The 25049-nt window shown below is 32.9% G+C and overlaps 2 protein-coding genes across 2 annotated transcripts in view; one reads left to right on the top strand and one right to left on the bottom strand.

The window, feature by feature from the left end:
* The window catches only part of LOC139511708 (uncharacterized), a 63519-nt gene extending 55326 nt beyond the window's left edge, over nucleotides 1–8193 (top strand). Inside the window, exons 5-8 of the mRNA XM_071298741.1 lie at nucleotides 3774–3860; nucleotides 5614–5735; nucleotides 6297–7132; nucleotides 7887–8193. Of these exons, the coding sequence (XP_071154842.1) occupies nucleotides 3774–3860; nucleotides 5614–5735; nucleotides 6297–7132; nucleotides 7887–8045 (1204 nt within the window). The 3' untranslated portion in view covers nucleotides 8046–8193. The remainder of the gene's footprint in view (nucleotides 1–3773; nucleotides 3861–5613; nucleotides 5736–6296; nucleotides 7133–7886) is intronic.
* A 6614-nt stretch (nucleotides 8194–14807) lies between these two features.
* On the bottom strand, nucleotides 14808–24197 carry LOC139511705 (ciliary microtubule inner protein 2B-like). The gene is made up of 6 exons (XM_071298736.1): nucleotides 24008–24197; nucleotides 21777–22024; nucleotides 19300–19478; nucleotides 18469–18607; nucleotides 16713–16943; nucleotides 14808–15664 (listed from the first exon to the last, which is right to left on the bottom strand). Exons 1-6 carry the CDS (start codon nucleotides 24067–24069, stop codon nucleotides 15579–15581), a joined length of 945 nt encoding a protein of 314 aa, XP_071154837.1. The 5' UTR covers nucleotides 24070–24197; the 3' UTR covers nucleotides 14808–15578.
* Nucleotides 24198–25049: the final 852 nt, after the last annotated feature.

Genomic DNA, 25049 nt, shown 5'->3' with positions numbered 1-25049 from the left:
AGTAAGTCCAGTAAGACCCCTTTTTGGACCCAAAATATAGCAGTTTTACAAAATTGTTAAAATGAAAACTTCTAGTTATTTAATGGATAGTAGAATGCTTCCGCTTCATAAATATGGGCTGTTTTTGACAATACAATGCACATTAATCGGGTACTAGCATCAATAAGTCGTGCTCAATAACTGAAATCTTCATAATTCTAGCATTTTAGTTAAATTTTAGACGGTTTCCGTGTAAAACGAAAGTGGCCGCATTCGTGTTCATCCTAAATATTGGAATGTAAGTTGTATTTGATGATAATACATAACATACATCTATAATACTAAAATTACGAGGTCCAATTTGTCAGCCGTCATCGGGTAAAAACGACAAATCAAAGAGTTCAACTCTATATATAACTAATATAGGACAATGGTGTAGATTAAAAATTACACCACTCCATACCCTTTTGTTTTCCACATAATTAATATTGCCAATAATTAACAAGTTCCGGGTCGAATCCGATACCGATACCAATAGTATATTCACCTGTTAGCTATTACCTTATCTGTACGTTCCGCATTTGACAGGCGCACCACCAAACGGTGTATTTGGGATTTTGCTATATACACGGGTCATAATCAAAGGGCTGACACACTAAATTCAATCATTGTCAAATTGTTCCCTATTGTAGTTTTATTCAGCAATCAGCAAGACTTTCTAAGATAACTAATATAGGACAATGCTGTTGATTAAAAAAATACTCCATTCCTGGATAGCCAGGACCTTTTGTTTTCCAAATAATTAATATTACCAATAATTGATAAGTTCCAGGTCGACGGGTTCAAACAGAAAGATTTGAAAGCAGAGAAAACTTTGTGTCTTATAATCGACATGACTTTATCAGATGACAATACTAATTACTAAAATAAGTCTTAGGCATAGTTATACACTTCAATTCAGTCACGGACCCGCGATATCACGGGTGTGTACTTGTATATATAAAGGTTGAGGATGAACACGGATGCGGCCATTTTCATTTTTGAAAAAAAAAACATCTGAAAAGTGACATTTTTCAGCATATTTGCTAGATTTTTCATATTTAATCTTGAATCGGAACGTTTGTAATGATTAAATTAGTTAAAATCTTCACATAAAATTAATTGAATCAAATGAAATAGACACTTAAGTGTTTATAAAGTGGTCAAACTCTTTCTTCAGATGAATCTGAAATTTGAGGCCAAAATCGGTCCTTACCGGACCTACTCCTTTTTCCTTAGAACGATTTGGCTATAATAATTTTAGGTTATTTTTCATTATATATACTCTTCAACTGCTTCGGCTAAACCGTTTTATTCATCTGAAGCTTTAAAATATCCGGGTTTGAGATTTCCTGATGAAGGTACTTTTTTCTACTCAGAGTTTTTCTATAACGTCTCCTCTATGCATTAGGACGTCGTCGATAATTGCTACTAATTCATTGTGACGTCGCAAATAAGTTGTGCTCTTTGTATCAACGCAGTTACACGGAATCTACAAAACGATCGAGCAGCATGATAAACACCAATTGAAAAACGTAATTTATACGTTACGTACTTCGAATTAAAAATCTCAACAAAGAAATATATACATTTGTTTAATCAAATAAAGTAATCGAATTCCGAATTTCATTGAAAAATAAATGTTTTGACTCGGAACTCTGTACATCGCTATTTTATAACATTTTATAAACCGGCTATTTTAATACGAAATTATCGGTACATGTTTTTGTCTGACATATCATGATTCAAAATATTTGAATACCAATAAATATATATATTTACTAGAACACACCCGTGATATCACGGGTCCGTGACTGAATTAAAGTATATAACTATGCGCAAGCCTTATTTTAGTATTAGTATTGTCATCTGATAAAGTCATGCCGATTATAAGATACACAGTTTTTCTCTGCTTTCAAGTCTTTCTGTTTGTACCCGTCGAACTGAAACAATAATATCAATTATTTGGAAAACAAAAGGTCCGGGAATGGAGTATTTTTTAATCAACAGCATTGTCCTATATAAGTTATAAATAAAGTTGAATTCTTTGCTTTGCTGTTTTACGTCATGTCCACTAACAAATTGAAAACTGTACCTATACGCCTTATTTTTAGTCCAGATTTTTAGTATTCGTATTGTTATCTTAGAAAGTCTTACTGATTAAAATACTACAATAGGTAACAATTTGACAATTTGTCAACCCTGTGGTTATGACCCGTGTATATAGCATATTAATGATCATTAATCCTGAATACAACGTTTGGTGGTGCGCCTGTCAGATGCGGAACGTACAGATAAGGTAATAGGTAACAGGTGAATATACTATTGGTATCGGTAGCGGACTCGACCCGGAACTTCTTAATTATTGGCAATATTAATTACGTGGAAAACAAAAGGGCCTGGAGTGGTGTAATTTTTGATCTACACCTTTGTACTATATTAGTTATATATAAAGTTGAATTCTGTGATTCGTCGTTTTTACGTGATAACGGCTGACAAATTGGACCTCGTAATTTTGGTATTATAGATATTACGGATTACAAATGTGTCGAGGTTTGTGATTGGATAACAACACAGCGATGTCAGTATATATTCAGGAAACTGCCGGGGTATATACGACGTTTTTATCCCCAATTGGAACCTCAAAAATGCCATCATAACACCGGTTACTATGTGATGTAGTCAAAAGCTACTAGACTGTCAGAGGCTCACAGAGGGAAAATAATGACGTGCTTCAGTCAATAATACATTTTTGATACAAAATCACGCATTTTACACTTTTAATACTTAAATTTAATGTTAAAAGCGTTACTATAAATTATTACATACACGATAAAATTATGTTCACAGTAAATTAGAAAATCCTTCACGTATGCCGAACATATCAGGTTGGGTTTTTCAATATATATGTGTTGTCAACAAATACCTGCACTGGAAAATAACATTAAGTCAGGGGTAATCCGTAATATATGTGTAATTCAGGTCTCAGAAAGAGTATATACTGTGACATTCCCGGCTTAGGGCTTACATCCCCTTCGCCTTCGGCTCAGGGGATATAAACTCTAAGCCGGGAATGTCACAGTATATACCCTGTCTGAGACCTGAATAACATATAATATTACCTCCTATACCTTTCTTGGAAGGTGGTTGGTTAAAAGCGCCCTCCTGGAGACCGTGTATATTTATATTAGGTTAGTAAGGAGGCGGGGCTTATCTCATACACGGTTAGTAGTGGCGTTATGTCCCTTTATATTCCATATAAGGTAGTAGGGAGACGGGGCTTATTTCACACACGGTTAGTAGTGGTGTTATGTAAAGGTTTCAAGAGACGAAGAAATTGATGATTAAGATTGAAATAAATTCATAAAACACATTTAAACCTAACAATTTAGTTGTTATTGTTGGTATCTGTTTTTGTAAGATCAATGGTAGTAGTTCCTTAATGCAAACAATATTGAAGACTTGCTCATTTTGATAGATCTAAATTTCACACGTTGAGATAGTCGGTAAGATAAATTCGTTACATAGTGTGCTAGTGACCTAATACTTCGCTCTCACCCCATATGGAATTTACTGACTCCATATATACCGTATTAGGTCACTAGCACACTATGTAAGTAAACTAATAATATTATATATGAACAAGGATTTGCAAATCCTTGATATGAATAACAAAAAAAAATGGATATATGTTTTGTTTAATATTCTCTTTAGTGTTTAAATATGTGCTTTATGCTTGGCTTTTGTTTTTTAAGTGGTCAAGTAGAGATGTTGACAGATACATCACAACATGTATTCCAATACCCTAAAGTTTTTATGGACGCTTTGGATGAAAATGAAAAGTAAGTAGTCTACTCAGATTTTAACTATATTTCAATTTATAGCAGTGTTTTGACTGAAACAAGATTGTTAAAACAGTTATCTGAAGGTTTTGTTAATTAATATTCTACTCGGAAATAACATTTTTGATCATAATGTGATGATGTGACCTCATTTTGTGTGTCGCTTCTCTTCCTTCCACGATAAAGTAATTATCATGCCTCAATGTTCTTTAGGTAACATGCATAGTCGCATTTGTCATCCATTCTTATGATTATTCAGATTGAGTTATTTTTGGAGAAAAACAACAAAAGGAGTCCGGATATTGATTCCGTCATCAGACTGACTTTTGGTCATAGATAAGAATTCCGGTTTGAAACATGCACAAGTACAACCAATCGTATGATAGATAACAAAAATGAAAAATTAATAAGCCAATCACAGCGTTCTCCATATCATGATGTTTAGATCGCAAGAACCACAGCTATTGTACCTCCTTAGAGAGGACAATTATTTTTCGCGTTGATCTACATGAAAACGACGATTATACTAATTTAATATATAGAGACTCTGTGTTCTGTCTACTGTTTTCTTTTAAATGTTTACTATTTAAGGGGTCATACCAGTTGCATATATATTTATATAAGTAAAACATGTGGAAACAAGAATGTGTCCATAATACACGGATGCCACATCGGCACTATATTTACTAAGTTTCGAATTGGTTGGACTTAAACTACAAAAACTAAATCGACAAAAAACTTTTATCTGAAGCGGGACAGACGGACGGACGGACGAACGAACGCACGGATGCACAGACTAGAAAAAATAATGCCCTTAGACGGGGCACACAAATTTATTGTTGAAAGTGAAGGTAGTGATTTTGGAAAAATGAAAGTAAGGTAGAGATAAGAGGGAGGCAGGACCTTTTTCATGACATCGGGATTGGGTGTTTTTAAGCTCGGGATTTAGGGATTGATCCTTACGGGATACGGTATATATTTTTCGATTTCGGGATTTCGGGATATGAATTTCTTTAAATTCGGCAACTTGGGATGTCCTGTTTTTTAAGCCCGGGATTTCGGGATCAGGACCCCTCCGACCACCCCTCAAAGTCAGTCTAAGTCATTTATACAAGATTGTTATCCTACCATTCGCATGTTAATAAGGCTCTCTCAAAGCAAAAACACTGATGGATTGTTCTAGAAGCGTATTTTATTAGGCTTATAATGGTCTATATATATATATATATATATATATATATATATATATATATATATATATATATATATATATATATATATAAGCAGTTACATTTATTTCATGTTTGAAGCGGTGCAAATTTTAAATTTAATTTGACTTTTACCATAAAGCTGCATTGTAGCAAATAAGAGGAATAATTGTGGTCTGAAGCCAGAAACACGAAAATGATTGAATTTAACAGAAAGGAAACAAATATCGGACGTTGGAAAAAAGGAGAGGGCTTTTGATACCTTTTATGAAATTCTCCCGATAAATAATATCTTTTACAAAAAAACATCCTACAACAGTTCACAATTAAGCTGTATATGCGATTTTGCGGGTGTGTTCTAGTATATATAAATTTAATAGACAATTTAACAATTTAATATTGCATTTGTTTGACTGGATGCTTGTAAGCTTAGTTTATTTCAATTCATAGTTTACGGTTCATCATTAGTTTAATGATGTTTAATCGAATGAAAGATATTTTATTCACAAAGCAAGGACAAAATAAAATATGTTTTGCTTTTAAAGGTTTTTAAAGAAACTGGATAGAAGTAGACCTCCAACAGATCCTCAATATACAGCTTGTGTGAAAAAGAAAGATCATACTAAAAATACAAAAATGTGTTACCTTGCCAAAAATGAGAGCATTGGTAAGTAATACAAAGCAATTTTAGAAACATATGACATTTTAAAGCTATAACCTAACTGCTTATCGACTGGGTCATTGACAATTGGCGAAAGATACCAGAGAGACATCCAAACTCATAGATCAAAAACAAACTGACAACGCCATGCCTACAAAAGAAATAGACAAACAATAGTACACGAACACAACATAGAAAAATAAAACCTAAGCTACACAAACCCCACCAAAAACTGTGGGTAAGTTTACCCTTAAGATCCTTTACATTGGGGTTTATCCTTGTCTGTCTGTCTGTCCGAACGTTCGTACGTTCGTCCTGAAATAGTTACTGTTTTCCAACTTTTGTTTGTCTCAACTAATTGTTATGAATCTTACACCTTATATTACGTAGTATCCACAAACACAGATCTAGATCGAATTCACCAAATTAATTGCCTCGGTTGATAACGATTTTGATCTATCTCCCTCTCAGCTACATGTATATGTAATTAAAGAGTTATTTTTTAGTTTGTATCTTGATGAAAATGTGTGATTAACATATGTTTCCAGTTGTATTTTATATTTACAGGTGAAATGGAGGTTCTTCTAGATTTGGATACTTATGTACAGACAGCTATTTGTACTGAAAAGACTGATGTGCTTGTACTAGAGATGAAACATTATGAGAGACTTTTTACCAAAAAACACCAGAGGACTATAGATGCAATGAAGCAAATGTTGGAAATTAAAATAAATACCCGGATTACACTATTAGGAAGTGGCGAAGAAGTACCTTTGCTCCATCATTTAAAGAATAAAGTTAACCTCATAAATAACCCCAAAGCTCCCCCTGAAAAATCCACGCGAGATGAAGATTCTGTTTTAGCAGCCGAAAGACAATTCTTTAATCATACGGGTCCTTTAGTTGACATTGATGGACCCGGAAGTGTGTTTTATATGATTCGAGTGAGAGAAAAGTCTAAACAAAAATCACAGAACAAAAACAAAAGAAAACAAAATGGCCGAAACGAGCATATGCATGCAATAAGTTTACCTCAGTCTTTAATCATGGCTGCTCAAATGGCGGGTGCTACTAAAGATATAGAACTTATAATGGAAAACGCCGAAGAGGATGCAAGACATGACAATTCAAAAATATCAGCAGCAGGGAAAAGTGCCAGATCGTTCAGACGCATTCAGAGTGCAGTGAAACCATCAAACGATAACGAGACAGAAGAAGACGTTTTCGATGATGAGAAAGAGATGACTAAGTCATTACCCGAAAGACATGCAATGGTTTCATTCGATGATGAGGACGAAGATGCCTCACTTTCATTTCTTGAATCACGAGTTCGAGACTGGTTATGCAAAGATAATCCAAGAAAAGGACCTCAAGTGGCTCAATTGCGGCGACTTCCTGTACAGGTAATAATACAATTCAGTTAGTAAAATTTAATGTTGTACAATATATTAACAAAGGTAAATTGATATATACGGGTAATCGTAGAGGTTTTAGGGTACATTTTTGTACTCAATATTTGAATACAACATTTTGTATGCTATACTTCAAGGTTATAAAACGGAAAATATTGTTTTGCCCCTGTTTGTTGTCAATCATTTGTATCATGGGAAGAATGGATGGATAGTTGACAAGTGAAATGCATATTCAGGTCAAGAACAGGATTATGTGAAATGAATATAAACCCTGCTCGGTTTTGGACCTACACGCTGAGCCGGATATTTATAATGTGATACTTATCAAGGTAAAAGTCAGCAAGAAGATATATCACCTTATTCTGACACCAAGCAGATATATCAACTTATTCTGACACCGAGCTTACCAATCTTTGCTCTTACTCCTAAATGCCACGTGCTTGGTGCAAAACAAGCAAATATAAATTGGCAGGTCTTACATGTATGTTTCATACGGCATATGTTCTAACCTCGGCTACGATCTCTAGCACTCGATACCACTATATACAACCGAGACGGTTAGCATCACATATAACATAGACACTGACAGTGTTAATGGTTTTCAGTAAATTGTATTATGATATAAGATAAATTCTATTATAATTTTAAGTAAATTTAATTGTCATTCTAAGTAAATTCTATTAAGATATTAATTTTATCTTTTATATGGAAAGACATTAATTTAAAATTTACTGATACTTTACAGGAACTTGATCCTCAGCCAAAACCGGGAAAGAAAATTGTTATACGCAAGCGCAACAGATCAACAACAAGTCATGAAAGTGCTAGAACTGAAATGCGTTCCGTCATGTCAAAAGACGAAGACGACCTACAACATTATAATATTTTAATAGCAAGGTCATGATTGTTCCATGCATGTTGGGTAGTAAGAAATTAATACCCTCAGCTTTTAATGTTTATATGTTCAATTTCATGCACAACTAGTTATGTCATATTTTTGGTGCAATTAATGGAAATAATTAAAGACAATAAATGCCTAACTAGGATAAAAATGTCCTTCGTTTCAATTTTGACGAATTGTTTTTTTTTAAAAAGATATTGCCTTCAAATATTTATTTGCTGCAGCAGACAAACATATACATGTATTTGTATGACCCCGCCGTATGTGACAGAGGCATCTAATATTACCCTTTCCGTCTTTTCGTTCTTCAGAATCCTTCCGTCCAATTGTCATGTGTTCGAAGCATGAGCGGGTGCATTCGTGTCCTCAGACAATTTTTTCTTTCATGTTATTTCTTTTTCTTCCGTCGGGGGGGGGGGGGAGGTTATGATAGTGTTTATAATTATGGTGATAGATTAATCTTATTAATAAGTTTGTTCCTACTCTAATACAATATTAATTGTAAAAGGAACAAAGCGGGATAAGTTCACCAAACAAAACCTATCCTGGGTTTTTTTTGCAGGAAATAGTAAACTGTACATGTATGTGCAACTGATAGTCTCACGAGGTTTAGCGCTATAAAACCAGGTTCAATCCACTACTTTCTACATTTGAAAATGCCTGTACCAAGTCAGGAATATGACAGTTTTCCATTCGTATGATGTGTTTTTTTCATTTGATTTTGCCATTTGATTAGGGACTTTCCGTACTGTACTTTTGTGATTTTAATTTTTTTCTAAACTTCCAATTTTCCAAAATGACAAAAACATAACGAGATATGACAAAAGACATTGACTGTTACTGATTTGAAATGGGCACTTGTCGTGGCCATTCATAGCCGACTACAATGTATACGGTATGGGATTTTCTCATCATTGATGAATAATTACGGTGTTTTATTTTTGCTTATATCCATTTTATTTGAACATTGGAGGATAGTTGTCTCATTGACAATCATTTCACATCTACCTATTTTCATACTCGAACTTGTGACTTTGATAGAATTTATTTAGATCTAGTAAGTTCAGGAAAATGTCTATACATGTATTAAAACGGTAAAATATATTTTTGAGTTGATTGGTTGGTATTTAACGCTATTTTCCAGCATTAGTATGCTATTTCGAGGCGGTCAGGATTGTTAGCGGAGGAAGCCGGAATACTCAAAGAGAACAGAACCACCGACCTTCGATATGAATAAAATTGAGAATGGAAATGGGGAATGTGTCAAAAAGACAACAACCCGACCAAATAAAAAACAACAGCAGAGGGTCACCAACAGGTCTTCAATGTAGCGAGAAATTCCCGCACCCGGAGGCGTCCTTCAGCTGGCCCCTAAACAAATATATACTAGTCCAGTGATAATGAACGCCATACTAATTTCCAAATTGTACACAAGAAACTAAAATTAAAATAATACAAGACTAACAAAGGCCAGAGGCTCCTGACTTGGGACAGGCGCAAAAATGCGGCGGGGTTAAACATGTTTGTGAGATCTCAACCGTCCCCCTATAACTCTAACCAATGTAGTAAAGTAAACGCATAACAATACGCACATTAAAATTCAGTTCAAGAGAAATCCGAGTCTGATGTCAGAAGATGTAACCAAAGAAAATAAACAAAATGACAATAATACATAAATAACAACAGACTACTAGCAGTTAACTGACATGCCAGCTCCAGACTTCAATTAAACTGACTGAAAGATTATGATTTCATAATATGAACATCAGGCACAATCCTTCCCGTTAGGGGTTTAGTATCATACCATCATAACATATATAAGAAGAACATAACCCGTGTCATGCCAACAACTGTTTTTTAGAATAAATGTGTTTAGTTCCGATGCAAAGACCTTATCAGTGACTCAATATTAACGCCAAAATATGCAATCTTTAATGACTTGACAACAGTATCGTAATTATATCCCTTCTTAATAAGTCTATTCAAAGGTTTTGTAAGTTTCTGAGGTGAATACTGACACCTTTGTGCTTTATAAAGAATATTACCATAAAAAATTGGATGTGAAATACCTGAACGTATTAGAAGTCTGCATGTTGAGCTATATTTACGAATGATGTCTTTATACCGATGATAAAATTTAGTAAATGTTTTGACTAGTTTGTGATATCGAAAACCCTGGTGTAATAATTTTTCAGTAATACATAAATTTCTCTCGTTAAAATCGAAAACATTGTTACATACACGAGCGAATCGTACAAGTTGAGATATATAAACACCGTAAGATGGTGACAAGGGAACGTCACCATCTATAAACGGATAATTAACAAGAGGAAATGAAAAATCATCCCTTTTATCATAAATTTTAGTATTCAGCTTTCCATTAGTGATATAGATATCAAGATCGAGAAAAGGGCAGTGGTCATTGTTAGTATTAGCTTTATTTAAAGTAAGTTCAACAGGATAAATTTCATTAATATACATACTGAAGTCGTCATTATTGAGAGCCAAAATATCATCCAAATATCTAAAAGTATTATTAAATTTGTTTATCAGATGTTGTTTCGATGGGTCTTTGCTTATTTTTGTCATAAATTGTAACTCATAACAATACAAAAACAGGTCCGCAATAAGTGGTGCACAGTTAGTCCCCATTGGAATTCCGATAATCTGACGATATACGGAATCTCCAAAGCGAACAAAAATGTTATCTAGTAAAAATTCAAGGGCATATATAGTATCAAAGCATGTCCAATTAACATAGTTTTTTTGTTTATTGCTACTAAAAAATGTCCTAAAAGAGTTTGAACATATATATTCACATTCTGATTTTTTGAATGCCCATTTAATTAGGTGTGTGAATTTTTTCTTAATGAGAATGTGAGGCAATGTGGTATACAGGGTAGAAAAATCAAAACTTTGAACAGATTCAAAATCACCAATATAAGCATGCAATTTATCAAGTACTTCCAACGAGTTCTTGACACTCCAAAAGTAATTTATTCCACTATTTTCGAAGGCCTTATTTGAACAATTTATTATCAGGTTTTTAATTGTACCAAGTGTGCTGGTAAGAAGAATAGACAATTTAGTAGTTGAACAATGGCTTGAAGACGAAATAAATCTATATTTGTAAGGGGTTTTGTGTAGCTTCGGAAGCCAATACATAGTTGGGACTTTCATTGTATTTGGCTCTGCTTGTAAAGCGGTGGCTAAAAGTTTATGTTTGTTACAGATTTCGATTTCTGAAAATGGAGTCAGTTGGAATGTTGGTGAATTGGTGATTTCCTTTTTCAGAACCTCAATGTAAAATTTACGTCAAACAATAATAACATTATTAGCAGCTTTATCTGCCGGGACAAAAACAAATTCCTTGGCTAGTTCTTTTAGTTTATGTTTGATACGAGAAATAGGTTTATTGTGGTTATTGTTTATAGTAAAATGTTCTTTAAAATGTTGAATACGTATATCAACTATCTTTATTACTGAATTAAAAAAAGAGTCCAAAGATTTTTTGTCAGCTTTTTCCCGTTTTATCCATTTCATACAGTAAGTATGGAGTGAGTCGTGGATGATATTACGACACTCATTCCAATTAATAATTGACGGGGGACGATATTTAGGTCCTTTACTGAGGAATGATTTTAACTCTCGGTCTTGAACGATGTTAAGATCTCCTGTAATAACATGGGAAATGGGTCCATAAATATATTCGGAATTACTGCAATTACATGAAGTAGGTGTATTTTCACTGATATTAACATCTTTACACAATTGACTATAATTAAACACAAATTTCCGGGTAGATTTCTTGTAAATATAACAAATAAGAGGTAGCTCAGTATTGTCAAAATATCCAGGAATTTGTTCTTTAACAGAATGGTCGTTAAATATACCGGCAATATTTACAAAATCAAAGCCTTTATTGACATACTTAATTTTAATAAGATGTTCTTGAGTACGTTTAGATAAATATCGTCCAGTTTCTCCTACGTACTGAATACCACACCCCGGTTTGTTTCATGTGAGTAAATAAATAATACTGTTTGTTTTTCAAGTTATATCAGTTTCAAAATTTAAAGAAAATGTGCGACCATTAAACGTGGACCTTACCGTATTGTTGGTGGAAAGACGGGGACATGTAAGTCATTTTTTGGCATGACACTTATCGATAGAACTTGGGTAACCACGATTTTTATTGTTAAAAATGTTAGCGATGGTAGTATTTTTAGATAACCGATTTTGAAGATTGAGACGTGTTGATACCCTTTGAACAAGTTTAGTATTTAGTAATTTTCCATTTCTAAGCTTCATAATTGTTTTGTTAGTGAATTATATAATAAAGGAGCAAAGATTGGCGTCCAGAATATGAACCAGCATACAATAATTAAAGTTATATAAAATGGATAAATTTGTTCGGCTAAAAATGTCAAACGCTATCAGTATTAAATAGTAGAATGGGGCTGAATATTGAAATACTACTTTTTGATAAATATTCCTGAAGTAATGAATTAGAGCAGTTCTCGCTCGGACACACACTCCATAATCTAGTATATTATAAGAGCATAAACCTGAAGCACGGGGAGGCACTCTACTGCCTCCACACGGCACTAAAGACAAACTCTGTAAAAAATAAAATTGAGAATGGAAATGGGGAATGTGTCAAAGAGACAACAACCCGACCAAATAAAAAACAACAGCAGAGGGTCACCAACAGGTCTTCAATGTAGCGAGAAATTCCCGCACCCGGAGGCGTCCTTCAGCTGGCCCCTAAACAAATATATACTAGTCCAGTGATAATGAACGCCATACTAATTTCCAAATTGTACACAAGAAACTAAAATTAAAATAATACAAGACTAACAAAGGCCAGAGGCTCCTGACTTGGGACAGGCGCAAAAATGCGGCGGGGTTAAACATGTTTGTGAGATCTCAACCCTCCCCCTATAACTCTAACCAATGTAGTAAAGTAAACGCATAACAATACGCACATTAAAATTCAGTTCAAGAGAAATCCGAGTCTGATGTCAGAAGATGTAACCAAAGAAAATAAACAAAATGACAATAATACATAAATAACAACAGACTACTAGCAGTTAACTGACATGCCAGCTCCAGACTTCAATTAAACTGACTGAAAGATTATGATTTCATCATATGAACATCAGGCACAATCCTTCCCGTTAGGGGTTTAGTATCATACCATCATAACATATATGAGAAGAACATAACCCGTGTCATGCCAACAACTGTTTTTTAGAATAAATGTGTTTAGTTCCGATGCAAAGACCTTATCAGTGACTCAATATTAACGCCAAAATATGCAATCTTTAATGACTTGACAACAGTATCGTAATTATATCCCTTCTTAATAAGTCTATTCAAAGGTTTTGTAAGTTTCTGAGGTGAATACTGACACCTTTGTGCTTTATAAAGAATATTACCATAAAAAATTGGATGTGAAATACCTGAACGTATTACAAGTCTGCATGTTGAGCTATATTTACGAATGATGTCTTTATACCGATGATAAAATTTAGTAAATGTTTTGACTAGTTTGTGATATCGAAAACCCTGGTGTAATAATTTTTCAGTAATTGTCAATCCGGTAAAATATATAACAAGAAAAAAAAGAGTTAAAAAAAAACACCCACCAGTAATACACAAAACCATATCATAGAGTGATCACAGTTACTGAAAACAAGCCACAATGAATTAAATTCCTACAGGTCCTGGAATTTAAGTTATAACTAAATCTAAAATGATTCCTTCCTTTACTTAACAGTACGAGAAGAAACAATTTAGAGCAATGAGCCGGACAAACCTTTCGTAATTTAGTGTTTTTTGTTGGTTACTGCTTATTGGTTTTGTTCTTACGTTTATTTTTTGTACACGGATAAGGCTGTAGGTTCTCCGTTTGAATTATTTTTCACTTTGTGTTGGTTTTTATAGCTTACTATATGGTATGAGTTTTGCTCATTGTTGTAGCCATTACGATATCCTATAGTCGCTTACATCCATATACGACATATGGTCTCCGGTGGGTAGTTGTTGCATACCAAATCGTTTAATTACTATACTGTATAGAATCACCATGCAACAAAACGAGAAATAACATTAAAATTCTTAGCTTCAAATCATAAAATATCACAAAACAAATTGATGCTCATGGTAAGGGATTTTTTCATAAATGGAGAATACTGTAAAGTAATGATTGTAGAAAACGGGTCAACCTTCCTGTATTCTGATAATATTAAATTAACTATTGTTCACACGAATGACACCTCAATATCTATATGATTGTTTTTCTTTCTTCTTTTAAGTTTCAAATGAGACTGTCTTTTTTTGGTTGAAGTTTAAAAAAAGTTTATAATAGTGCATTTTCTTTCAGGAGAAAACTATGAGTTTGAATATGATCCCTTTGTTAATATTTTTCGCCTCTGTTCTATTATTAATACATCATATTTCAAACTTCTAATAAAATATAAGTTAGAAGATGTGGTATGAGTGCCAGTGAGACAAATCTCCATCCAAGTCACAAAGTGTTAAAAGTAAACAACTATAGGTCAAAGTACGGTTTTCAACTAGGAACCTTTATACAAGCTGCAAAGAGCCCCAGAAAGGCTATTGTTAACCAACTCAAACAGGAAAAACAACGGTCTAATATATATAACGAAATAAGAGAAACACTTATCAACAACATCAGTAAACGACAATCTCAAAACAGCATACATATAATTCAATGGCTGAATCAAGAATGTGCACAAACAAGTTTAAGTTATTTTATTTTTAAGCATGAACAAATCGAAATATGATACTTGTATGATATACACCAATATATCTATATAATGCCAACATTTATATAGTCATAGTTAAGGGTAAGTAGGCAAGGGAACACAATTTGGAAGGAAGAACACAAATTATGATGTGCCATATGTTTTCTTGTAAGCTGCTCTGCAAAAAATAAACTGAACATTTATAAAAAAAAAATATTCTTTTATCGTCTTGACAGTGTTCCAAATTTGTTATACATACAATGTTTTAACAGATAAAAAAACAAACATGGATACAAAAAAATTATTTGGAGTTTGGTGTACTTTCATGTGTGTGTTTATTCTTGATTTATCAAATTCGACTTAAAGCGTATAACATTATCGCAGCTTACATAGGACAATAACAATACAAACTTATAAAAAAAAATTGAGCAAATTCTAAACACTAGCAATGCCGATTGTAATAAACGTATCAATTAAAATATATCAATGTTGCTTTGATTTATCAAAAACAACGGGTATAATACTTTATGGTAGCACTTAAGTGTTTTCCTCCGAATTTATTCAACGAAATACATGTAGTTCATGTTCGTCTTGGTTGACTTAGGAAACACAAATGATAAATACAGATGACGCAATAACACAATTGAAATAAGCCAAAAAATTATGTACATAATACTGCTGGGTATCACAGATATTTGAATAAGGGTTTTCTTGTTTATTCTTATCTCCTTCACAGTCTTTCACTCTCATGATTGTTCCATATTCAAGCTGACATCGTTAATTCTTTGGGGACTTTCAATGCATTTTCAGTACTGTGTCCGAAAGTTCCACCATACCTGAATTTTTGACCTGTAAACAAACACAGAGGTTATAATTTAATCATTTATAAAGAAGAACAAGAACAAAGGTTAAAAGTTACCATGTTTAAAGAAGAACAAGAACAAAGGTTACAAGTTACCATGTTTAAAGAAGAACAAGACAAAGGTTAAAAGTTACCATGTTTAAAGCAGAACAAGCACGAAGGTTACAATTAGGAGATAACTGTATTGTATATTAAGCTCCGACAGCATCAATTGGGGATTTGATGGTCGCAAATTAAGTTAACTGCGACGCGTTAGAGTTATTGTTATCTCCATTCTAATGGACCGACAAAAAACAACGTTTAAACATGTATTTAAAATCTGTCATATGCCGTCTGCAACAAAGGTTACAATTTACCATGTTTAAAGAAGAACAAGCACTAGTTACAAATTACCATGTTTAAAGAAGAACGAGAACAAAGTTAAAGTTACAATTAACCATGTTTAAAGAAGAACGAGAACAAAGTTAAAGTTACAATTAACCATGTTTAAATAAGAACGAGAACAAAACAGGAAATTTATTGTATAGTTATAAATTAAAGATTATTTATGTTAAAATCGCTTTATAGGTCGGATAAAATATAATAGGATTTTCACACTTTATAGCGCCTGCAGTGAATGAGGGACAATAGAACAAACCATACTCGAGCTAAAAAGTAACATGTGAAAAATTGTCATTAAACTGAAAGTTAAATAAAAGTGCCATGATTACTCCGAAATTGCAGTTCGAAAAAGTATCAAACTTAGAAGGGAACTTACTTTATACCAATCCTATAAACCATTATAAACTGCCGTATACTAAACAAGTGTTAAGGAAGCCATAGTTTTTACAAATCAAAGACAGTTGGTAGTGTTTAGCCCCCGATTCCATATGAAAGCTTAATTTCAAATAAATGTGCTCTAAGGCTTCGACTAAAATTTAATTTCCAATTTCAAAGTTCTTGCCACGACAGTGTTTTATCATAATGTTATATCTAATTATTTTATGTCAATGGCCCAACTTTTTTTGTATTAAATTTTGATGTATATGTACATACCTGGTATATGTCCAGTGTAGTGTGGTACTAGTCCTGTTTCGATTGGGTATATTGGTTTGCCATCTGATTTGGGTCTTGTCGTCTCTTTAAAAGTAACCATTCTCGTTTCTGAACCATCTAATGATTTGGCTCGTACTATATCGTCTGTAAATTCGTTCAATGCAAGATTTGTTATGATTGGATAACCCATTCCAAGTTGACCTCTGCTACGTGGAACAAACCCGGTATATCCTTTGAAAATATAAATTGAACTATATTGTATCTCATTTCATTAATATCATTATATATACTATTGTTTCTATTATTCTTATTTCCCAGCCAAAAAGGATGATTGCAGTTATTATTTCACCGGTTATTATTTACCATAATTAACTTTTCTTACATGGAGAATACTATATGTCTTATTATATAATGTTTGAAAAGAGGAAAGTTGTTCAACTTGTAGTTGGTACTAATAAGTTGTTAAAATGGCATTTGATTAAAAATAATAATATAATAAGTACGTTGCTTAAATTGTCGTTATTTAAATACTGTGTTAAAAATGCTATAGCTGTCGTTAAATGTAATCCACTTATGAAGGTGTATTAAATTTTTAATCATACAATTAAAATATCAAATATGGCTGCTGTAAAAGTTAAACAGTTTATGTTATTTAACAAAATCAGAAGTTTAGAGGTACATTGTATTTATCCTCTGGAAAGGGGTCTCATCAATGTATAAAAGCGCTTCATATTTTAATTAGAAGAAACAGAATACATTTGTAAGGATTTAAAACTTGATTTGAGTAATAAAACCAGAAAATTCAAAGGATCAATGGCTATATACAATGGCCATTTGATAATGAAAAGAAATTGCGCATTGATATCGTTACGTTTCACATGATTGTTTTCTAAAAAAAAAAAGCAAATGGTCAAAAGCATTGCATCAAGGGGACGATATGAAAAAGGTCAAGTTATAATCTATATAGATATTCCAGTGCAGTATTTATGATGTTACTATGACAGCTGACATATTTTTCCAAAAATTAGCATTTGAATGTTGATTTTGGTTCTCTGTACATGAAAACAAGAACTATCGAATAAACGAAACTTTTTTTGTACGTCAGAAACGCGTTTCGTCTACAACATACTCATCAGAAACGCTCGAATAAAAAAAGGAAAATACGATATAAAGTCCGAAGTTGAAAAGCAAGACACGGTGGCAAAAAGTCTTAATAGATGAGGTTGTTTCTCGTATCTAAACATGAATTATAAGATAAGAAATTGTGGTATTTTTTTTTACAGTTTTTGATTTTCTTAAAACAAGAATTTTGAAGAGCTAATGCAAATACGCATTACAGACAAAATTTTAAAATGTCATTACTGATTTCTGACTTATCTTTTGATCATATTCGCTTATAAATGTTATTTGCTAGTTTTATAAGCTGCTCTTTTCAATTCAAATGAGACGATTTTTTCCTTAATATAGATCTATATACCTTCTTTTTGGTCAGTTCCTGGTTGTAAAATTCGTATTCATAACGCATTCACGGTGCAATGAAGTAATGATGAAAATGTAATTCGCCGTTTCATAATTCAATGGGTACTATTTCACAGGAATACGAAAAAAAAATTGTGATTGGCTTAAAACGTCCTAAACAATGGGAATTTAACCAATGACTTGACGTTATTTTCATTTTGGAGAGCGAACAATGTTTCCCATAATCCTTTAGATTCTGAAATGGCGTGTTGCTTTCATTAAGATTCCCAGTACTTACCAGACATGAAACACTTCTGTGGGTTGCCATTTGCCATATAAAAAGGTGATTTTGAATGTTGAAGTTTTGATTTGGAAATATATGGTTTGGCTTCTGATGCTACTGGTTTCAGTGGTGTGAAATATCGGCTACGAATTGCCTGTAATTTAAAATCAAACAATAATTTCTATGTATTTATAAAAAGAACTTTTTGATACTAAAATGTGGTGTTTTTTGGACTCGATTTTTTCTTCTCTGTTTTCTCTTAGTAAAATGATATAGGAATCTCAACACAATTGAAGACTTCGGACATATAAAAGCGAAATGAATACGCAACTCAAAATAGTCCTATTGTTCAGATGCAGCCGCTATACAACTTTTAAATAGTACACTAATAACTTTAACTGTTGAATTTACCAAAATTGAAGTACAATGTATACATGTATCGTTTGAAGTATTTCCAAAATGGTCACAGATAGAAACATTTTCATTACTTGATATCTTTATATGTAGAAAATGTCTTCGCTCATTCAGGAAATCGTCAACCTCTTCTAACCATATTGGCGAAATCAGTCAGTTTACCCGTTTGAATTTTGATTTAAGTATCTTTGATAAAAGGGTAATGTTTGCTACTATGGGCAATTTGTTTTAGTTGTACTCCAATCCATTTAAAATCTTATTATTTGAAAAATCTATATTTATGATGTTTGTTCCAGCGCAGTTTTACACAGTACATATTTAGCTGTAAACAGAATCCATCTGCACACACTTATATCCATATATAACTTCTGTGGTGATTCCAGAATTCCAAAATTTCCAAGCAACATTGGCTGTAAAATAAAATCTACTTACCGGCATTGATTTTCCATCTTGACCTTTGACTTCTTTCCCTTGTTGCATAACTTCCGTTATTTTTAAATCCTTTAATTTTGAATCATAATCTTTTTGGTCGACTTCAAAATCTGCTATTGCACGTTTGCATGTCTCTGCATATCTTTTTCCAAAGTGATGTTCGCTACGTGGTATGAATCCTGAAAAAATTTACATTCGATATGATGCTAAATTTAATTGAAAAAATATCATTAAGTGTTGTAGATTTAATCATGAATTGTTTTGTTATCAATATTATATTGTTAAATATTACATGATTATGCTGCTCGTATTCGTTTCCTGTTAGTATGGGGTTGTCGTACAACTTACTCATTGTTCGGTAAAAATTAAAAAAGAGGGAGTACGAAAATGGCAATCAAATTTAAAACTTAAGTCAAAGAAAAACTTACAACAGACAACGTAGTTAAAAAAAACGAGGAACCGACAAACAGCTCACAAAGACGCTACACAAAAAAAAAAACAATATAAAAAAAACCAACATGAACCCACCAAAATCCAAAGGTACTAAACTCAGATGGCATTATTTCAAATAAAGTGCAGAAATATGACCCACAATTACTCTTCTTACTACCTTCATATTGCGTAAAATACTCTGCAGACTAAATACGTTTTCAATGACAACCGTGACCTTACAACGAAGACGTGCAACGACCAGCTTAGCTTTGAAAACATAGAAGAGAAAGTAAAGCAATAAGAGTTTGAGACTAAAAATAAGAAAATTAAGTAGGTAGACAGACAATCGCCAGAAACCACATGACTATGATGCAAATAAAAATGTGCCTTCGCCAATGAGAAAAACGCATACCCTATAGAAAGCTTGAAAGAAATTAAAAAAAAACACCTCAGAAGAGGCAACAATCGACATGGTGTATGCTAAAACAAACAACAACGAGAAACATATGAGGTAGAGTGATTATGAACAACTACTAGATTAGATGCCCCGGACATGGGACACTCACATAAATAATTTGGTGGTGTATGACATGTTTGTTAACGCACCAAAAAACTAACAAACAACTAAAAACAAAGATAACAATTTAAGAATACTCGAAACTACCGAGATTTAGTTCACAGACAATTCCAACTACAAACAAAGCATGATACATGTTTCAGAACCTATAACTTCAATCAGCACAATCATTACATACAAAGTACGGCCCTCTTCAATGCTGAAATATTAGTAGCAGGATTAATCATTACATACAAAGTACGGCCCTCTTCAATGCTGAAATATTAGTAGCAGGATTAATCATTACATACAAAGTACGGCCCTCTTCAATGCTGAAATATTAGTAGCAGGATTAATCATTACATACAAAGTACGGCCCTCTTCAATGCTGAAATATTAGTAGCAGGATTAATCATTACATACAAAGTACCGCCCTCTTCAATGCTGAAATATTAGTAGCAGGATTTAGGAACAAACGTGTTCATATACAATTTACTAGTATGTAGTTTTATGAATTAAACAGAATCATCTATCGACCTAAATATTACTTCACTGCATGTTAAATTGATAACCTTTCAGAATAAGCATATTCAACATAGGATCAATAATTTTAAACATTGGTTTAATAAATATTCTAACATTACATATGGTAACTTAATACTTAATCATTTTTTATTTTTTCTAAATATTTGTGTATATGTTTTGGATTAATATTAAATCCGTCTAGTAGATTGATTTTATCCAGATGTGTCGGGTAGATATATATACCTTCAAACTTCTATAAACTTAATCCATACATAAAAAGTTATGCAGAAATACAGAGCTGTGGTTTAAGTGTATAGTTTTGCTGATTTAAAACATAAAGCTGTTATATAAAAGTGGTGATGTGTTAGGGTTGACAAGATGACAATTATTCATTAAAGAATAACAGGATATCAAGGATATAAATAACTTCAGGTCATCGTACGGCCTTCAGCAATGAGCATTATTTTCAAATTGTTTCTTTGTAGAAAAGTCAATGCAAGTAATACACCTAAACCGAATTGAAAGGTCATTGTTCCACAAATTGTCAAGATAAAACAAGATCACACAGAACATATAATTATAATAAGCTATGTAGTAAAATCGATAAAAAAATCGATAAAAATCAAACTAATTCAGAACAGTGAAATTAACAAAACTGAAATAGGATTAATCCGTTACGGTATTAAACAATTTTAAACGATTTAGCTGCGGGGCCCACAATCACCCGGACACCGAATATCCGAATAAAGAAAATAATACATGATCGCTCAAAATTGAAGGAAAAGGTTGAAATCCATTTACGAAAAGAAAAATAACAAAAGCAGTATCATCTAACAAATTATAAATGCCTTCATTGTTTGTGTACATGTATAGAAAGACAAATAAAAGTGCCAGTTAATAAATTATCTCAGTGGTTTTTTAATAGTTCCTCTATTTGTATCTTAAGATTTTACATGTCTTATACCTGTATAACCTGGAATCATTTTTTCAACTAGTTTCTGGTCACCCCAGCTTTGAGTCCTGGAACGAAGCAATTGTGACCGGAAGTCAGCTTTGCTACCAGAGAATAAAGCGGCTGGTGCGCTTGCTCGGATATCTGCCAAAACCAATTTTCCGGAACTGGCAACATTTGTATTCCCTAATAATCGACACGTTGTTTTTCCAAATGTGTTTCCAATTTGGTATTTAAACTGAGGACAAAATCCACCATACCTAGAAAATAAAACAACTAATAGTTATTTGTATAATATGACAATCTCTTCCTATGTAATTAGTAGGTTTTACAGGAAAGAGTTATCGCCAATTTCTCCTGAACATATTGAACAAGAGTGATTTTTATAGGTTACACCTCTTAATTCGGGCGGGGTATGAGAACTCATTGAGACTGAGTGTACCGTCGCCTTGGTGGTTTCGTAGAAGCGTGTTCGCCAACCTCAAGTGTGGAAGGTTGTAGGCTGATCCCAAGTCGAATTAAATAAAAGTAATAAAACGCGTCATTTCATTGGCAGTAAGAACAGACTGGTAGTTTAATGTGTTCGAAGTGTATCTTGGATGGAGAGTAGTCTTATTTGCACACATACCACATTTTCTTTTATCTGTATCTCTACAGTAACCCAGCAATAAGTTGTCCAATTGGTCTGAAGATTACTTGACAGTCAGGTATTCTAAACATGTTTAACACTTTCACTTTGTCAGTTTTGCTCTTACTGCTTTAGTTTTTGAGATGAAAGCCAAAAACTTCAATAAACCCCAATATTCTATTTTTAGAAATTGTCGCCATGTTTTTGAATGAATCAAATCCCCGAATACAATCCATTAACTAGATACCCTAAGGAACATTCAGTTAAAGGGTGAAGGTATTTGGCCTAGTTGTTTCAGAGGAGAAGATTCTTTAAAAACTTTACGATGGCGACGACAGACGACGGAAGACAGACGACGCCAAGCGTTGGCATAAGCTCACTGGCCTATCCCATTGGGCCAGGCTAGCTCAACACAGCATTAAATAGTCGATCCATCAAATTTCAACAGGTACAAAGTTCAGGTTCCTTTTTAAAGCATTCAATGGAACTGAGGACAGTAGATTATAAGTTTTGTTGTATAATATGTTGTAATTTGTATTTTTTTTTGTCACTATATTATATACTTTACAACAACTGGTAGATATATTATATATTTGAGGGTAAATTGGTGTTTTTTTTCAGTTCGTCACAAACATGTTTTAATTTGTTTCTATGACAATAAGATAGTTTTAAAATAAAATTGAAATTATTGTCCCATGATATATTTTTTTATGATCTTTTTCAAAATGACCCCCTTACTGTGCAAATATGCGTGTTCTCCTGGCAATCCGAAAATGAAAAGAAAGTATTGACCTTCTATTATAAAGTTTAAAATTTGAAACCCAAAGTTTACAATCCGATCCGCTTTTCGTAGCTTGTCAAATCGAAACCCTCTGTGCCTAGCAAAGATGGTAACTTTATGGATAACGAAAAGTTAGAATTTCGTTTTGAGTTTTGCCTAGTGAGGTCAGAATGGCCAGGGAGAAAACTTGGCATCATTCCTTAAGCAAATGACCATTCAAATTCACTCATGTTTTAAAATTTATTTTAAGGGTCCGATTCTTTATGAACTACTTATATAATAACTATCCTTTAACATATAATACCTTACCTTAGCATCTACCTAACTCTTTCACAAGCCCTTACCATCAAATATAACCCAATATAGTAGAATATCTTCTTGTCTTACAATAACCATACATGAGCCATAACCCTAAATTATAGGAACCCCTAAAGTTTAAAAAAGGTCGTAATTTCGATTATCAAAATATTAATATTATAAGATATTATTGTCATCAATATATCAGCAACATTTTACCAAAATAGAAATTTGATTTGTAATACACGTGTTCATATCCGACATGTCTGTTTTCTGCACTTTCTTTCATTAAATAAATTCTTTAAACGAAATAAATCGCTTATCATTACCATTTATCAGGTTTTTATCAATTGATTTTGTTAAGACTGTCTTTGTTATCTTAATTAAGTGGGAAAAGGTGTATTGAAGATCAATTCCGTCTGCATTAAATAATTTATGGAAACATGCAACCCGGACTCAAAAACAGAAATGCGCATTCATATTGTATACTGATTAAACACTGCAAATATCTTAAAATGAATTAAAAAAAAGACTTACCCTGGTGTGTGATAAGGGTCCGGTGTCATTAAGACACTCTTTCCATCAGATGGTAGCGGCATTTCCCCCTTTTAACAGAAATATATCAATGAAAACAAAAATGAAACGAATTAGTTAATCTATTTCCCTTTTACGCCGGGTCGATTTTCGTATCTATGAAACGAACCCATTACGTCACGGCATTGTTCCGAAAGGGGAGATCGGTAGAGATTTTCTTTCTGTGTCGCTTGACTTTAATAGGATTAAGGTGACTGTTTTAGACGTTCTGTTAGTGAAATTAAATCTACCATTAGTTTCAAAATATTTAAATCGACATTTAAAAGTATTCGTAATTTAATTATTGAATGCATTGTTCTCAAACTGTTTGTTTCACCTATTTTTTCATACTGGCATCGTTAATTAACAGAGTTACACGCATATTTACCTGTCATTTTAATAGTGTCATATATTTCATAACTTGGTTTCATTGAAATTTATTACAATAATATGCTTTAGATATTAACCATGTCATTCTTTTATCTGAGATTTGTATATATTTGAAGAGTACAATGTCTTTTGTAAAGTTAAAATATATTTAAGACGTACAGCTAGGAAGCACTAGAATTGTATAATTTCAGATACATATGTGGCAACTTAATTAAATGACTAAACATTTTTTTTATCTAAACATACTTCGCTGTCCTTTTATTTTTGACAAATTTGTTAGGTTATATTGTATGTGATAGTTTATTGCATGCACCCTATAGGTGTTTACATCGCGTTAGTTCATTACTGAAGGCTGTAATGAGAGTGACCTTTTTTTATTACTGTTGTTAACCTTTAATGTCAGTTGGTCTCTGGTGGAGAGTTGCGTCATTGGCACTTATGCCACATCTTCTTCTTTTTAAAAGTTATATGTACCACAGTCGGGATGGGGTTTACAGAAAACAGAATAATGAGCCAAATGTACAGAAAAATCGACCCAAAAAGTAAATAAAAGAGAAAATAGGGTAAAATATAAAGATTAGAGGACAATGAAGTGCTACGATAACAAAAAATAGAG

The sequence above is a fragment of the Mytilus edulis genome, chromosome 2 (assembly GCF_963676685.1).
Source record: "Mytilus edulis chromosome 2, xbMytEdul2.2, whole genome shotgun sequence".
In the NCBI taxonomy this organism is placed as follows: Eukaryota; Metazoa; Mollusca; class Bivalvia; order Mytilida; family Mytilidae; genus Mytilus; species Mytilus edulis.
This window is presented reverse-complemented; position numbering and strand designations above follow the sequence as displayed.

Coding starts and splice junctions, on each gene's coding strand:
- LOC139511705 (XM_071298736.1), bottom strand. CDS start 24,069: ATGCCGCTACCATCTGATGGAAAGAGTGTCTTAATGACACCGGACCCT. Junction 22,025..24,007: donor GACCCTTATCACACACCAGG/GTAAGTCTTTTT, acceptor TTTATTTTCTAG/GTATGGTGGATTTTGTCCTC. Junction 16,944..18,468: donor ACAGAAGTGTTTCATGTCTG/GTAAGTACTGGG, acceptor ATATTTTCAAAG/GATATACCGGGTTTGTTCCA.